General features: G+C 40.8%; 1 protein-coding gene across 2 annotated transcripts in view; it reads right to left on the minus strand.

The window, feature by feature from the left end:
• FCHSD2 (FCH and double SH3 domains 2) overlaps window positions 1-16,931 on the minus strand; it is a 261,041-nt gene that overhangs the window by 9,073 nt on the left and 235,037 nt on the right. For both annotated transcript variants that reach the window (XM_058663557.1, XM_058663556.1), the window contains one exon: window positions 1,237-1,371. In XM_058663557.1, the coding sequence (XP_058519540.1) occupies window positions 1,237-1,371 (135 nt within the window). The remainder of the gene's footprint in view (window positions 1-1,236; window positions 1,372-16,931) is intronic.

The raw sequence follows: 16,931 nt of genomic DNA on the forward strand, positions 1-16,931 counted from the left end.
TGCCCATCCAGCTCCCTGCATATGGCCTGGGAAAACAGTTGAGGATGGCCCAAAGCCTTGGGACCCTGCATCCATGTGGGAGAATAGGAAGAAGCTCCTGGAATCGGATTGACTCGGCTCCAGCTATTACAGACCCTTGGGAGTGAACCAGTGGATGGTAAATCTGTAAATATGCCTCCTGAAAAAAAAAGGTAAAAGTTAAGACACTCAAGACATGTTTTGGAGGTAGACTCAATAGGACTGGCTGAGGAGACTGAGGGAAAGGTGCAAATTAGGGCAGTGAAACACAATTTACTTTGAATAAAATGTTAACTGGATACTTGAGCAGGGGTGACAGAGATTAAGAACTATAAAGCCAACTTAGGTTTGGAAATTCTGTACCTGTTTATCTGGATCCCTGCTTAACATGCATAACAAGAAGTGACTATATAAGGCTGAAGAAAGGTGAAGCTCAATTGCTTTGTAAAATAATTCTCCTTTATTATCAATTTGAGGATCATCCTAAGGAGTGTCTACATGCCAACCAGGCAAAAGATCAAGATGGGATGTCTATTTCTTAAAATTTCACTAGATGCCAGGTATTTTACTGAGCAATTTGCTATGAACATAATAGCATTAAAATTTCACTTCATCCCTATGATATTGATAATGAAACTGAGGCTCACAGAAAGTAAGGGACAAGTGATAGATTATAGCCCATAAACAGCAGTGACAGTATCTTTAGATGGACAATTTGAAGTCAGAGCCTTTTCACTATTGTATTATGTTGCCTCTGACACTAACTGAATATCTGAATATCAAGTGTATACTACAAACAGTATGAACTGCTGGGCAGATCCAGTTACATGTACTTTCAGTAGTAATATGTTAGAAATATACAAACCTTGGGCCCGGCGGCGTGGCCTAGCAGCTAAAGTCCTCGCCTTGAAAGCCCCGGGATCCCATATGGGCGCCGGTTCTAATCCTGGCAGCTCCACTTCCCATCCAGCTCCCTGCTTGTGGCCTGGGAAAGCAGTCAAGGATGGCCCAAAGCTTTGGGACCCTGCACCCGCGTGGGAGACCCGGAAGAGGTTCCAGGTTCCCGGCTTCGGATCGGCGCAGCACTGGCCTGTTGCGGCTCACTTGGGAAGTGAATCATCGGATGGAAGATCTTCCTCTCTGTCTCTCCTCCTCTGCGTATATCTGGCTGTAATAAAATGAATAAATCTTTAAAAAAAAAAAAAGAAATATACAAACCTTGTAGGAATAAACAACTTTGCAGGTGAGTGGGTAATTTCTTAAGGTGCCAGAAGGGCTGGAACTGCTGTCATCAAAAACATCCATGTTGTCTTCAAACTCTTCTCCTTCTTCTCTTTCGGTGTCTGCATTCAGCTAGAAAAAATTAGAAGCCAACAGCTGGTTTGCTAACTTTAAGAGAATAGTTGGAACAGGAAAAATCTTTAACATCTGATTGTTTAAAAATGCTAATCTATTCAATGGCAGTAACTATCTGTTCTCATTTGCTTTTCTCGTATTCTGAAAAAGCACAGAGCTTGCTTTAAAATCAAATGTAAAACATCTTTCAAATGGGTACATAAGACATATTCATCAGTATCCATTTTCAGAAGGCCTCCCATCATTTTAAACTGATCTTATTAGGAAATCCTAAAAGGTTTTCTAATTTCTACCAAGGATGAAGAGAAACAGACTTTCATCCATGGCTGGGAGAACCATTAATCCACACATCCTTCTTGGAAAAATAACCTGTTTAAAACTAAAACATCCCACTTGATCTAATAATTCTATCTCTGTAAATCCATTATGGAAAGTAAAGTCAGCTAGATATAAATCCATATTCTAAGATAGTTATTGCAACTTCACTCACAATGGCAAAAGCCTGGACACAACCTGTATGTCCATCAATGGAGGAATGTTTGAATAAATTGTATTGTATATTTATATCATAGGTGAATAACAATTACTAAAAATGACTTTGGGAAAAATGTTGAATAATAAACCCTCATATAGATGGTTCAATGATTTAACAAGAGTGTCAAGACCATTCATTAGGGGAAGAAGACCTTTTCAATAACTGCTGCTGCAAAATCTAGAGTTTCACATGTGAAAGAATGAAGCTGGAGCATTGCTCATTCAGAAGTGAACTAAGGGCCTGGCGTGGTAGATTACGGCTAAAGTCCTTGCCTTGCATGTGCTGGGATCCCATATGGCCGCCGGTTCTAATCCTGGCAGTCCTGCTTCCCATCCAGCTCCCTGCTTGTGGCCAGGAAGCCAGTACAGGATAGCTCAAAGCCTTGGGACCATGCACCCACATGGGAGACCTAGAGGAAGTTCTGGCTCCTGACTTCAGATTGGCTCAGCAGTGGCTGCTGCAGCCACTTGGAGAGTGAATCGGTGGACGGAAGATCTTCCTCTGTGTTTCTCCTCCTCTCTGTATATCTGACTTTGCAATAAAAATAAATAAATCTTAAAAAAAATAAAAGAACTAAATGGATCAAAGATCTGAACACAAGGGCTAAAACTATAGAAGTCTTGGAATAAAACAAAGGAGAAAAGCTTCATGACACTGGATCTGGCAATGACACTAAAAGGCTAGGCAACAACTACAACAAAAAAGTAAGTTGGACTTTATCAAAATTAAATATTTTTGTGTATCAGAGGATAACAAGATGACAAGTGACAACAAAACCCGGAAAATGGGAAACAATATTTGTAAATTACTTTTCTAATTAGAGATTAATATGTAGGTATATAAATAATGCCTAAAAGTCAACAAAAAACAATGTAATTAAAAAATGGGCAAAGGATTTAAATAGATGTTCATCCAGAGAAGATATATACATGGTCAATAAGCACATGAAAATATGCCCATCATCATTAATGAAAGCAAAAAATACCATCTGATAGCCATTAGGATGACTATTAAAAAAGCAAAGAGAAAATGGTAACTATTGGCAATGCTGAGGAAAATTGGAACGCTTATCTGCTGGAAATATGATACAGCTGCTATAAAAAACAGTATGATGCAGGCCCGGCGGCGTGGCCTAGTGGCTAAAGTCCTTGCCTTGAAAGCCTCAGAATCCCATATGGGCGCCGGTTCTAATCCCGGTGGCTCCACTTCCCATCCAGTTCCCTGCTTGTGGCCTGGGAAAGCAGTCAAGGACGGCCCAAAGCTTTGGGACCCTGCACCCGTGTGGGAGACCTGGAAGAGGTTCCTGGCTCTGGGCTCCGGATCGGCACAGAACCGGCCGTTGTGGCTCACTTGGGGAGTGAATCATTGGACGGAAGATCTTCCTCTCTGTCTCTCCTCCTCTCTGTATATCTGACTTTGTAATAAAAATAAATAAATCTTAAAAAAAAACAGTATGATGCTTCCTCAATCAAAGAAACACAGAATTAATCATGTAATTCAGTAACTTCACTTCTGGGTATATGGTCAAAAGAACTGAAAGCATGGACTTGAATAGATATCTGTAAGCCAATGCTAATAGCGGTGCTGTTTACAGTAGTCAAAAGGGAAAAGTAACCCTAGTGTTTACAAACAGATGAATGGATAAATGAAATATGGTGTGTGTGTATACATACAGATGAAATGCTATACACACACATGTTATTAGTCTTAAAAAGGAGGAAATTCTACCCATGCTATAACATGAATAAACTTTGAGGACATTAAGTTAAGCCCAGAATGTCACAAAAAGACAAGTACTGTGATTCTACATGTGTGAGATTCCCAGAATAGCCAAATTCAGACACACAAAGTAAAATGGTCATTGTCAGGAGATGGTGGTGAGTAATGGGAAATTACTGTTTACTAGGTACAGGTTCACTTCTGCAAGATAAAAAGATTTCTGGACATGGATAGTGAGAATGACGCCATAACATGAATATACTTAATGACATTGAACTTTATAATAAAACGGTAAACCATTATATTTTACCCAGCCCCTTCCCCTGCCATCATGCGCATGACAGGCACAATCCCTTCTGAAATATAACATAAAACATAAGGAAGATAATATTTTTAAGGCATATTACCCATCACAGCTGAAAGGCATTTATTAGTTAAAATGAAATTGACGGTGAAAAAGAAGAGTTAGATCCACCTGTGTTTTTCTAGAACACTGTGATACCCTAAATAAAAATAATACATTTATATTAGTATGGACATCTGACAGGGGGAGGCAGAGTAAGAACAAAGATTGACAATGGGGAAATGACTGATGTGTTTTTACAAACCTATGAACTCATTGAACTATTAGAATAAGTATATTTTACTTTTGAAACCAAAAATTTATTCAGGAAAAAAGAATCTCAAAATCTGTTTCTTGTTATATCTAAGCACTTATTTGGCTACTCCCTCACCCCTCATTTAATCATACAAAGTCATCACTGCTTGCACACTGGATTACAAGGACTGGATGGGTTTGAGCCTTACATTAAAACATTCATTGAAGTATCAAATAGCGACCACATGTTGAACACTGTGTTAGCCTCTTTGATAGGTGAAAAATGAGCTGTTCTCTGTTCACAATGAGGGCAGCATGACCTCAATGAAATGTTAAATGCAGGGTCCCTGTGAAGGTGGACAAGGCAACTAGAGAGGTGAGGCAGCAATCTCCTGGTACACAGTGAGTCAAAAAGCAGAGGCTGCCTATATCGTCCAAAGTTTCATTTTTTAAAACTTAAGGGTTTTTGGGCCCGGCGGCGTGGCCTAGCGGCTAAAGTCCTCGCCTTGAATGCCCCGGGATCCCATATCGGTGCTGGTTCTAATCCCGGCTGCTCCACTTCCCATCCAGCTCCCTGCTTGTGGCCTGGGAAAGCAGTCGAGGACGGCCCAATGCATTGGGACCCTGCACCCGCGTGGGAGACCCAGAAGAGGTTCCAGGTTCCCGGCTTCAGATTGGCGCAGCACTGGCCCGTTGCGGCTCACTTGGGGAGTGAAACATCGGATGGAAGACCTTCCTCTCTGTCTCTCCTCTCTATATATCTGGCTTTCCAATAATAATAAAATCTTTAAAAAAAAAAAAAAGTAAGGGTTTTTTTTTGAGTAATTGTCACTAATATTTAAATTAATTTCCCTCGTAACTGCTACTGTGCTAATAAAATTCTATAGCATTTTGCAGCTTCCAAAAGAAGCCATTTATATTTTATAGCCACATTTATTACTTCTACCTAAAGCCCCTGCAGTATTCTTAACTTATAACTATTATGACAAATTCTCCACAGTTCAGTGAGGTTATCTTATGCATTATCTTTTTTTTTTTTTTTAAGATTTACTTATTTATTTAAAAGTCAGGGTTACAGAGAGGAAGTAATAGAAGAAGAGATATATTCTATCTATTGGTGAACTCCCTAGAATGGCTGGGGCTGGGCCAGAGCAAAGCCAGGAATGAGAGGCTTCATCTGGGTCTCCTAAGTGGGTGCAGGGAGTTTGGGTCATGTGCTAATGATTTTCTTAGGCTACCAACAGAGTTAGATCAGAAGTGGAGCAGCCAGATGTGATCTGGCATCCATTTGGGATGCTGGCATGCAGGCAGTGGCTGTACCTGCTATGCCACAATGTTGGCCTCATGCCCCATCTTAAACTAACCATCCATGCTCAGTCTGGTTAGTGGCAAAACAGATTCAGATTTCAACTCCGCTATTCTTAAATTTAGAAACTACTGTTTGATGGAGTCCATGCAGTAGGTGTGTATAACACGAAGGTGTGAAGAGAACAGCTCCCTGACTGGCAGGGCCCGGGGAGTTACCAGCTGCTTAGCAGGGCTAAGTGGATTCATCTCTGACCACCTTGATGCAGTTTTCACTCCCCTTCGCATGGGCACTCAACCACCCCACTATGTAATCTATTGAGGCATTGTCTGCCCCTGTGAGATGGCTTTTACAACCAACGTGAGCTTAAGAGTTAATGTTACTGAGGATGTCCTGGTGAGTGGGCCTTTAACTACACATAGGAGTATAATTAAGTCTGTGCTGTTTACCCATTGCCATAAAATCTGGCCCAGATATTTAGCATGCTTTCTGGGGAATGGCTTGATAAGAGGAACCCTAAAAGTTATCCTGTTACTGTGACCCTAAAGGTCATTTTGCTATGACAAAGAATATAGTTACTGTGACCCTAAAGGCCATACTGCTATGATGAAGAATATAGCTACTGTAACCCTGAAGCCTATCCTGCTAAGGCAAAAAAATATAGTTACTGTGGTCTTAAAGGTTAGCCTGTCCTTGCAATTCTTTAGAATATAGAAAATGTAGTTGCTTTAGTTGTTTTCATAAATTTTTAGCTAGAGGAAATACAGGGTGATTTCACTAATATCATAAAGATATATTTTTGATTATTGTTTGATCACTTATGAAGTTGTAGAGCCTGCAGTTGTAGAGGAATGTAATGTTTATAACGTTTTGTCTTAGATCTTCATGTTTTTTCTCTCTTGATGTATTTCTCCCATTTAGTGATAGATAAGTTGTAGAATAAGAATTGTATTAGGAGTGTATTACTGCATAAGATGTGTTGTCTACTGAGAAACTCTTGGTTGCAACGTTGGAATGGATAATGCCTTGTCTAATACTGAAACAATTTGTAGAATTGTCTTTGGAAACACTCACTCATCCATTGTAGAGTTGAAACTTAAATAGAGTAACTTAGCTCGTTGCTAGCTGCAATTCTTTCCGCTGTTATTTCCCTTGCTTTAACAAACTGTGTGAGCTTACAGACCTAATGGCCAACTAATGTCAATAACCCCGATCCCCATAGACCAAGGCCCCAGACCTTTTAACTCATACAAGATAGGGGTCTGGTTGACACAGATGGCGCCTAGGTTATAGTCCAGACCTGAGGAGAGCAGATGAAGAATGACAAGCCAAGACAAGCAAGGAATATGGAATCCTTCCTCAATCATTTCTCAAAAAGTTGTAAATTGTGTCCCCCTGAAGCTATGTCAATATGCCCCTAAGAAAAAACTTTGTACTGCTTCTGTATAAATAAAGCGGACAGCTTTCTCGCTTTGTCCACTATGATCAAGGAATCTGGTGGTCCGTCTCCTTTCTTTCTCTCTTCATGCCTCATCCATGCACCCTTCCCGAGCTCCGAACCTCGGCCGGAGCTGGACTCCGGCAACTGTTTTCCAACGAAGCATCGTGTCACATAAAAGATAAGGATGACATTCTAGACATTGCCACAAATCTAACTTTAAATACATTGCTATATATTTAGAAGATGTTGTTTTCATTTTCTAGGAAAGGTTAGACATTTTAAAAATTGTGGGTATTATAAAAAAATAAAACTTGTGTATTTATAAATATGCAGGCAGAACAAGTTTCCAAAAATATACATACATGGAATGTTACCATGTACTGTGCTTTGGCACTGGGAATCAATCCAAGGCACTTTATCTTGGCAATACTGGTTGATAATACACATTCCTTTTATCTTGAGGTCGTTTTTTGATTCTCATGGAAAGGAATTACAGGGGTCACTGCCATGTGCTTCTGCATGGCTCCAGCAGCTCTAGTGTGTCATCATAGAACCACCTCGCTCTTTTTCTTCATCCACTCTTGAAATGAAGACTTGCCACAAGCCTTCTCAACCCAGTATTTCTAAAATCACGTTCTTCTGTTTCTAATACTGCTCTCAACCTGTTTTAATCCTATCACTTGGCTGAACTTCAATTAAAACTATTCTTTGTAACTGTGCTAATATTTTTGATTCTTCTAAAACTGTTAAATACTTACACTCTTATTCCAAAGAAGTACCTTTTTGAGTTGTTTTCAGCAGCCACTTTTTGTGCTCAGCAGAATAACCTCTAAAGGCTTCCTTAGTTCTGAGGCGCTGTCCTGAAGGGGTAAGGTAAGGACGGTGGGTCCCAGACCCGCCAGACACAGGCTGAATGCTGACTGCTGCTATTCTGTCAACTGGCTCTGGGAAAGTTATTTAACAACTTAAATGCCATCACCTCATTTCCCTAATGAAGATAACTACTTCTTCACAAGGTTACCATAAAGATTAAATGAAGTACTAAGTTTAAACCCCAGAAGATATAGAAAGAATCATCAGATTTTGTTGCTTTTACAAGGAAGAGAGGATCTAGATAATCCAGTGACAGCTAAGATGGAGGAAGGCAGCTTCAGGGGATTGATGTGGACAGCCTCTTAACTCCACCTTGGCAGAGAGGGCCATCACCGAGACATTATTCCAAACACGGTAAGTTTATTATGAAAGGTGGTGCTATACCCCAGCCAAGAATTGGCAGTTAATACCTAGGCAAACAGAGACTCTAAGGTGGACTATGTCAGCCAGTAGATTTTGGCCAAGAATTGGCAGTTAATTCCTAGGCAAACAGAGACTCTAAGGTGGACTATGTCAGCCAGTAGATTTTGGAGAGATTTCATCGTGATTGTAGACGCAAGATCAGCAGCAATCCAGAACTGCTGAACTATCAAAACCATCTGAGTAGGACCCTTAGAACATGCCCTATCCTGGGGACCCTGGGATGGTTGGGAGGCTGGGTGTGGCCTCTCCGCCAGATACCGGAAGGAAAAAGGAATATGGAAACGATGGTCTCTCCCACTTTCCTCTAGCCCTTGACCCTTCACACCCTAATCAACTGTGCAAAAATCATCAAAAAATTAAAAAAAAAAAAAAGGTGAACGGAGTTAAGCTCTTGCCAGAAACAACTAAAAAAACACTATTTAAACTATGTGAAAGAAGTTTCCTGTGGGGAGTGGGAAAAAAGTACCCCAGCTGACCGACTGAAGAAAGGGTCCAGGCAGACACATAGGGGCAGGAACACATACAGAGGATGGTATTCTCCCTGGACTGAGGAGCTGGAGGTGGGGATTCAGGAAGGCCAATGTGCTACAGCCATGACCACGGAGTGACGAAGGACAACCTGCTACAGGCTGCTCACGTTTACCGCTGAATAGTGATCTGCACAAGTATATGAGAAAATGGTCCAAAGCCAGGGATAAAGCCGCCCAAGAAAGGATTAGAGAAACATAGTCCTGAGAGCTCACACAGGACTAAGAGTAACTCCTCTTTTAGAAGAGTAGAAAATCTCATCAGGTACTGGGCATTAGAAGGTAGAAGAAAACCAGGAAAGCTACAGTAAGGCAACACTATCCACCCAAATGACATAGCTGGTTGATAGACTGTAACAGCATGACACATCATCTACTGGGTCACAAAACAAGTCTCAGTAAATTTAAAAGGATTCCAGTATGCTACTTGACTACGATGAAAATAAATTAAAATTTAATAATAGAAAGATGTCTGGAAATTCCCTAAATATTTGGAAATTCAGTAATATACACTTCTAAAAAAACAAATTAGAAATTAAAAAGTAAATTAGAAAATACTTTGAACTTAATGAAAATGATGATACAACATTTCAGAGTTTGTATAGTAAACCTAAAAAAATATTTAACAGGGAAATGTTTAGTACCAAATGTATATATTAGCAAAGTAAAAAGTTTGAAATCAATAACCTCATCTTCCACCTTAAAAAAACTGGAAAGGAGGAGCTAGTGCTTAGCCTAGCGGCTAAGAGGTCCACATCCAACAGCAGAGTACCTAGATTTGATTCCAGGAGACAGTTCCTGGCTTCAGCTTCCTGTTAATGCAAAGCCTGGAAGGCAGGTTTAGTTCCAGGTTCCTGGCTTTAAAGCCAGCTCAGTCCCAGCCATTGTGGGTATTGGGGGAGTGAATAAGTGAATGAAAGTCTTGTTTCTGCTCCACAAACAAACAAACCAAATGAATCAAAGCCAAATTAAAGAGAAGAAAGGAAATAATCAAAACCTGAACAAAAAACAATAAAATAGAAAACAGGAAAAAAAAAACCCCACAATAAAATCAAAAGCTGGCTGCTCATGGAGATCCATCTATCTGATCTACCTCTAGCAGAATAAGGAAAAGACCACCACAATCAGGAACGAGGGGTGACATACAGACTCCAGATAACCAGAGGATAACACAGCTTTATGCCAATACATTTGGCAACCTCAAAGGAATGGATAAATTCCTTGAAAGATCAATTCTCAAGTCTGCCCAAGAATAACCTGAATAAACGCTGTGTCTACTAAATAAACTGAGGTAGGTTTGTTTGTTTTTGTTTTTTTAATTCTTACAAAGAAAATTCCAGGCCTAGTGAACTCTATCAAACATTTAAGGAAGAAATTCTACACAACGATTCCAGGAAGGTGAAGGAGAGGGGATGCTTTTCAAATCATTCTGAAACAAACATTACACCCAAACCAGACACAACCATAACAAAGGAAAAAAAAGCTACAGACTAGTATTTTTCCCCCCAAAACAGTGATACAAACATGCTTATCAAAATCTTAGCAAGTCAATTATAATCCATACACAAAAAGATAATACATCAAGACTCAAATGGGATTATCCAGAAACCCAAAGTTTAATATTTGAAAAAAGTCATCAGGGTCATGTACCATATTATACAGTTCAATGGCATTAAGTACATTCATGTTATGGAATCATTCTCACCATCCATGTCCAGAAACATTCCACAAGCTCCAAGACACATTCCTGCCATTAAACTAAACAGAAACAGAAGACGCTTATGCTGAAGTATATCTACAAAATTTCTATTGCTAACATCACACTTAATGGTGAAAGATGTTTTCTCCTTCAGTTCAAGAACATAATGAGGATATCTGTTGACTCATCCAGCACTGCATTGGGAGTTCTAGTTGTTACATTCAGGGGGAAAAGGCATCCAAATTAGAAAGGAAAAAACAAAACTATTTGCAGGTGATACAGTTATCTATGAGAAAGTCCTTGGGGGCAGTGTTGTAGCATAATGAGTAATGCTGCTACCTGAACATCAGCATCCCATATGGTGCTGGTGTGTGTCCTGGCTGCTCCGCTTCCAATCCAGTTCCCTGCGAATCCACCTGGGATATAAGAAGGTGGCCCAGGTGCTTAGGTTCCTGCATGCACGCATGAGGCTCCTAGTTTCAGCCTGGCCCAGTCCTGATTGCTGTGGCCATCTAGGGAGTAAACCATTAGAAAGAGCCCCTCCTCTCTTCCTCTTTCTTCCTGTGTCCCTCACTCCCTCTCTTTCAATTAACAGTTTTTTTTTAAAAAGTCCTATGGAATCCTCAAAAATGTTAGTAATACATTTAACAAGGTTACAGGAGACAAGATCAACTGAAAAGAATCAGCTATAATTTTATATCCAGCATTAAACAACTGAAAGTGAAATTTTTACTCTATCTATCGACAGATCGATCGATCGATCTATCTGTCGATAGATCGATCGATCGATCTATCTATCTCTCTCTCTCTCTCTCTCTCTCTTTCCCCCACCCCAAGATGAAGCAGAGGGACTGGACTGATGTGATGGCTCAGTGGCTGATTCTCGCCTGGCAAGCACCAGGGTCCCTTATAGGCACTGATTTGTGTCCTGGCTGCTCATTTCCCATCCAGCTCCCTGCTTGTGGCCTGCGAAAGCAGCAGAGGATGGTCCAAGGCCTTGGGATCCTGCACCCATGTTGGAGACCTGGAGGAGGCTCTTGGCTTCGGATCAGCTCAGTTACAGACACTGCAGCCACTTAGGGAGTATACACTGGACAGAGGATTTTTCTCTTTGTCTCTTCTCTGTATAAATCAATCTTTCCAATAAAAATAGATTTTTTAAAAAAAATAAAACATAACAGAGATGGAGGTATCCATTTGGTTCACCACCCCAAGTCTACAGTGGCAGGGTGGGGCCAGGCAAAAGCCAGTAGCTGGGAACTTAACCCTGGTCTTCCCAGTGGTTGGCAGGGATCCAAATACTTGAGCCTTCTCCTGCTGCTTCCCATAGTGCCCACTAGAAGGCAGCTAGAATTGGGAGTAGAGCGAGGACTTAAAGCAGGCATTCCAGAATGGGATATGGAGATTCCAAAGCAGTGCAATACTTGCTAATCTAAATGCCTGCCTCAAAAACTGGAAGCATTTAAAAAAAACTTATTAGTTTTTATTGGAAAGAAATATTTACAGAAAAGGAGAGACAGAAAGAAAGATCTTCCATTTGTTGGTTCACTCCAAAAATGGCTGCAAGGGCCAGCCAGGGCTGACTGACCTGAAGCCAGGAGCCAGGAGCCAGGAGCCAGGAGCTTTTTCCAGGTCTCGCACGTTGGTGCAGGGTCCCAAGGATTTAGGCCATCCTCCACTACCTTCCTAGAGCATAGGCAGAGAGCTGGATTCAAAGTGTAGCAGTGGGGACTTAAATCTGTACCCATATGGGATAGTGATGCTGCAGGTGGAAGCTTAGCCTGCTAGGCCACTGTACTGGCCTATAGTGTAGCATTTCTTGAAAAGATTCCCCCCAAATTAAAAATTCCAATATTATGGGGAATATTGGATTATCAAAGAGAAAAAGATTTACTAGCTCCTATGCAGCTGAAAGTGGCCTAAGCACTTGGGATGGGCTATCTTCTACTGCTCTTCCCAAGGAAAAGGACATGAACTGGTACCCATATGGGATGCTGGTAACTCAGGCAGAAGCTTAGCTTGCTATTCTACCATGACAGCCCCAGGAATGCTTTTTTTTTTTTTTTTTTTTTTTTAATTATTTCTTTTACTTGAAAGAACTATAGAGGGAGAGAAGAGAGAAGGGGGAGAGATCCTCCATCTGCTGGTTCATTCCCCAAATGACCACAACGGCCAGAATTAGGCTGGTCCAAAACCAGGAGCCAGAAGCCTCTTCCGGGTCTCCCACATGAGTGCAGGGTCCCAAGGCTTTGGGCCATCCTCTGCTGTTTTCCCAGGCCATTAGCAGGAGCTGAAATGGAAGTGGAGCAGCTGGCACTTGAACCCGTACCCACATGGGATGCCTGCACCACAGGCTGAGCACTAGCCTTCTACTGCATGGCATTGGGCCTACCAACATTGTTTAAAAAAGCAATATCTGGTGGCTGGCTTGGTGGCATTGCACAGTAATTCTCCGTGGTGCCAACATCTTATATGGGTGTTGGTAAATGTTCCAGCTGCCCCACTTCTGATCCAGTTCCTTGTTTATGGTCTCGGACAGCAGTAGAAGACCGCCCAGCCCAAATGCTTGAGCCCATCACCCATTTGGGAGACTAGGGTGAAGCTCCTTGCTTCAACCTGGCTCTGCCTTGGCCTTTGCAGCCACTGAGGAGTAAGCCAGCAGGTGAATGATATCCCTCTGTCTCTTCTCTCTGTAGTTGATTTCCAAACTAACAAACAAGTAAATCTTAAAAAGGACTAGTGCCGGGCTGGTGTGGTAGTCTAGTGGCTGAAGTCCTCACCTTGCATGCACAAGGATCCCACATGGGTGCTGGTTCGTGTCCTGGCTGCTCTACTTCCCTTCCAGCTCCCTGCTTGTGATTTGGGAAAGCAGTTGAAGATGGCCCAAAGCCTTGGGACCCTGCACCAGTGTGGGAGACCTGGAAAAAGCTCCTAGCTCCTGGATTCAGATCACCTTAGCTCCAGCCGTCACGGCTACCTAGCGAGTGAACCAGCAGACAGAAGATCTTTCCGTCTCTCGTTCTCTCTGCATATCTGTCTTTCCAATAAAAAATAAATAAATCTTTAAAAAAAAAGGAAAAAAAAGTACCAGTGCCCATTTGGAAATACTGTATATCTGAAAGCTACTGCAAGTTTTTATAAGCACATTCTATTATTTATAACAGTCACATTTATTTCATTATAAAACTCCACTGTTTCTTTCTTTTGTTTGATTTTAGAGGCAGAGACAGACGAAAGATCTCCCATTTGCTGATTTGCTCCCCAAATGGCCACAATGGCTGAGGCTAGGGCTGGGCTGGACCAAAGCCAAAGAGTTGGGGCTTCTTTGAGCTCTCCCATGGGGTGGCATGAGCCCAAGTGTTTGGTTTATCTGCTGCTACTTTTCCCAGACCATTTTAGGGAGCTGGATTGGAAGTGGAGTAATTGAAACTCGAACCGGCAGCTATATGGGATCAGGCCGTGGTTTCAATCACAGGTTGCATACTACGGAAACAGTACACAGCACGTGCCTCCATTATTTCTTTTCTTTGCTATTTCCATAGTTCAAAACAAAGTCAGCTAGAATGCAAGGATTGTTTAGGAGGCAGTTGGGAACCAACTACTATGCCAAAAATTTATTTAATCTCTTTATCTTTCACATTATTCAGCATGGTCTCTTCATTATGAAAAACGTCAGATTTTTTATTGATTTTTTAAATTTATTTTTAATATGCTTACATATTTGAGCAAGGGATGCACACCCATGTGGGTGTGGGTCTTCGGTTAGGGTGGGAAAGGGGGAGGGTTGAGGTATAGAGGAATGTGGATGGGACAAATGTTTCTTTTTTTCCCTCCTGTGTCCCTAGAGGAGAAGGGTGGGGCCAGAGTTTGCTTATGTGTAACCCTGCAAGTGTTCATCTTCTTTGAGAGGAGTACAACAAAGCAGTCTCTCAGTCTGCTTCTGTTCACATGGACAAGGAAGTCATGTGAACATTGTCAACTATGGTTAGGAAAAAAGAAAAGAGAAACAGGAAGAATAAAATAAACCAATATTAAGAAAAAGACCATAGATTTTAAACTAGTAACTCCATTTATGTTGCAGAAAAAAGTTCTCAATTTGGAAAAAGTTAAGCATTTTTTAGAGCATTGTTTAGAGTAGTCAGACTCTGGAGGGAAGTGAAATACATCTTACGTACAAATCTTATATCTAAATGTAAGAGAGTACGTAAGTATTGAATACTATACAGATATCAGAAGGATGGTATTGAAGACAAAGGCAACATGGAAGGTTGGATGAACAAAATCTACAATATCAATCAATATTTTTCTTAACAGATATAGAAAAGGAATATTTGGGAGGAATACATATCAAATATATGAAATGAATAACATGTCATAAACTATAAATATAAAATTTTTATTTATCAGTTAGAAGAGAAAGAGGAAGCAAACACAACAAATTACTGTGATATATAAGCCTGAATCTAAGTGTTATTTGCATTTTATTTGATGATTTTTTTGTAATATAGATATATTCTAAAATCAGTATCATTTCATAAGCTAGGTTGCAAATTGGGTATGAAATCTGAGAAAGCACAAAAATAAGAGAAGCAAGGGAAGAGTGACATGAAGGCTCACTGGGTCACTGGCAGCCACTCGATCTCAGTAAGGTCTGTGCAGGCTCTGGTTACTCATCACGTGTATTGCTGCATCAGTAGACTGCTCATCTTTAAAAAGCTGTTGCTATATTCTGGGATCCTTCTTTTCTAAAATTTTTCTCAAATCTATATTCTGTACCACAAAGACAAAGAGTTCTTTGCCTAACCCAAACAAGTACAGTTCCTTATTTTGTCTACAAGGTAAACAGACGGTATATTTAAAAAGCATTCATCTTCCATAAGGCACTTTGCAGTCACACTGTTAATGTCTAGTGTTAATCATGTTTTCCAGATGACTAATGCTTTTGTTGGCATCTACAATGGAAGAAGAAATCTGGCCCCCGGAATGCGTATTTCTGCTTCACATTCCTCAGCCAGCCAGCTGTCAGTGTGAAGAGATACAATCCTCTCTGAGCTATTTCAATTCTGTTATTTAAAAGTAGGCTAAGTAAATATTGGGCACTCATTAAGCTATTCTGCGCCTACATCTTTCCCTTATTTATATCAATAGATCTTCTACAAAATATAATCACTTAGCTGAAAGAGGAGAGACATAGGTGCCAAAAGACTGACTGGAGTGAAGAGAAACAGGCCAGGACTACACAGCACCTCCTTCCCAGAGGATGTGTCTGGTCCCTGGATGAGCTCACGTCTGCCATGTGCCATCCTGGCTGCACGTCCTTCATTAATTTCTCACTCAGATGCCCTTCTTCATCTCTGATCAAAACTTTTCAAGCTCTGTCACAAATGATACTTCCTTCATGGGGCAAACTTCTGTGTTCTAGCTGTTACTGAGCTTTACTGATAGAATTTCATAGAATCTTGAGATTTTAAAGGTGGAGAGGAATTACAGTAGTTTAAACCTAACTTTCTTCATAAACCCTGGGAAAAGTGACTATTTTCAAGATGTGCTAATGAATTAGGAGTAAGCAATTCTGAGTTTGTTACAAAGTAGTTTAGTGATACACTGGAAAGTATCAAGAGCTCTGTCTGCTGTTCCCATTTGTGAAGGAAGAGGTCAAATATTATTTATCTTCAATTTATCCAGGAACTAAGCTGGAATAAGGTGGTTATATCCCTCCACAGCTGATTGAGAAAGAAGAGGTGTAGCTGGAGAAAAATCACAGGCTTAACTGATAGTAAACAATGCTACTATAGAAGCCAGAAGCAAGTTTTTACCTGGAATCTGCTGTCATAATAAGCTCTGTAAATCAGAACAGCTGAAGCACATGCGAATTACGACCTCTAAAAGATGCAAAAGGAAGAGATACTCCATGATCTGAAACAACTCTGTTCCTTTATAAACAGGGCAAGCTCTTCTAATTCCAAAGTCAAGGGGATGATGCATTTTTCCCACAGCTGGATTACAATTAAAAGTGAAATAAAGTGCCGGTGCCATGATGTAGAATGTAAAACCACTGTCTGTGACACCCTCATCTCATAGGAGTGCTACCCAGCGGCCACCAGCTCCACTTTTTAACCAGCTCTTCACTAATGGCCTGAGAAAAGCAATAGAAGACAGTCCAAATTCTTGGATCCCTACCACCCATATGAGAGACCTAGATGAAGTTCAGGGCTCCCTACTCTGGCCTGGCCCAGCACTGAGTGTGATGACCATCCGTGAGCTGAACCAGCAGATAAAAGATTTAACTTTATGTTCCTCTTCTTCACCTTCTCTCTGTAACACTGCTTTTCAGATAGCTACAATTTTTAAGTGAAATAAAAACAAACCTTCGATACATTGTTTTTCCTTAAAATGCATATCAATAGGATAAGTGCTGTGGCATAGTGCATAAAGC

The sequence above is a fragment of the Ochotona princeps genome, chromosome 4 (genome assembly GCF_030435755.1).
Source record: "Ochotona princeps isolate mOchPri1 chromosome 4, mOchPri1.hap1, whole genome shotgun sequence".
Lineage (NCBI taxonomy): Eukaryota > Metazoa > Chordata > Mammalia > Lagomorpha > Ochotonidae > Ochotona > Ochotona princeps.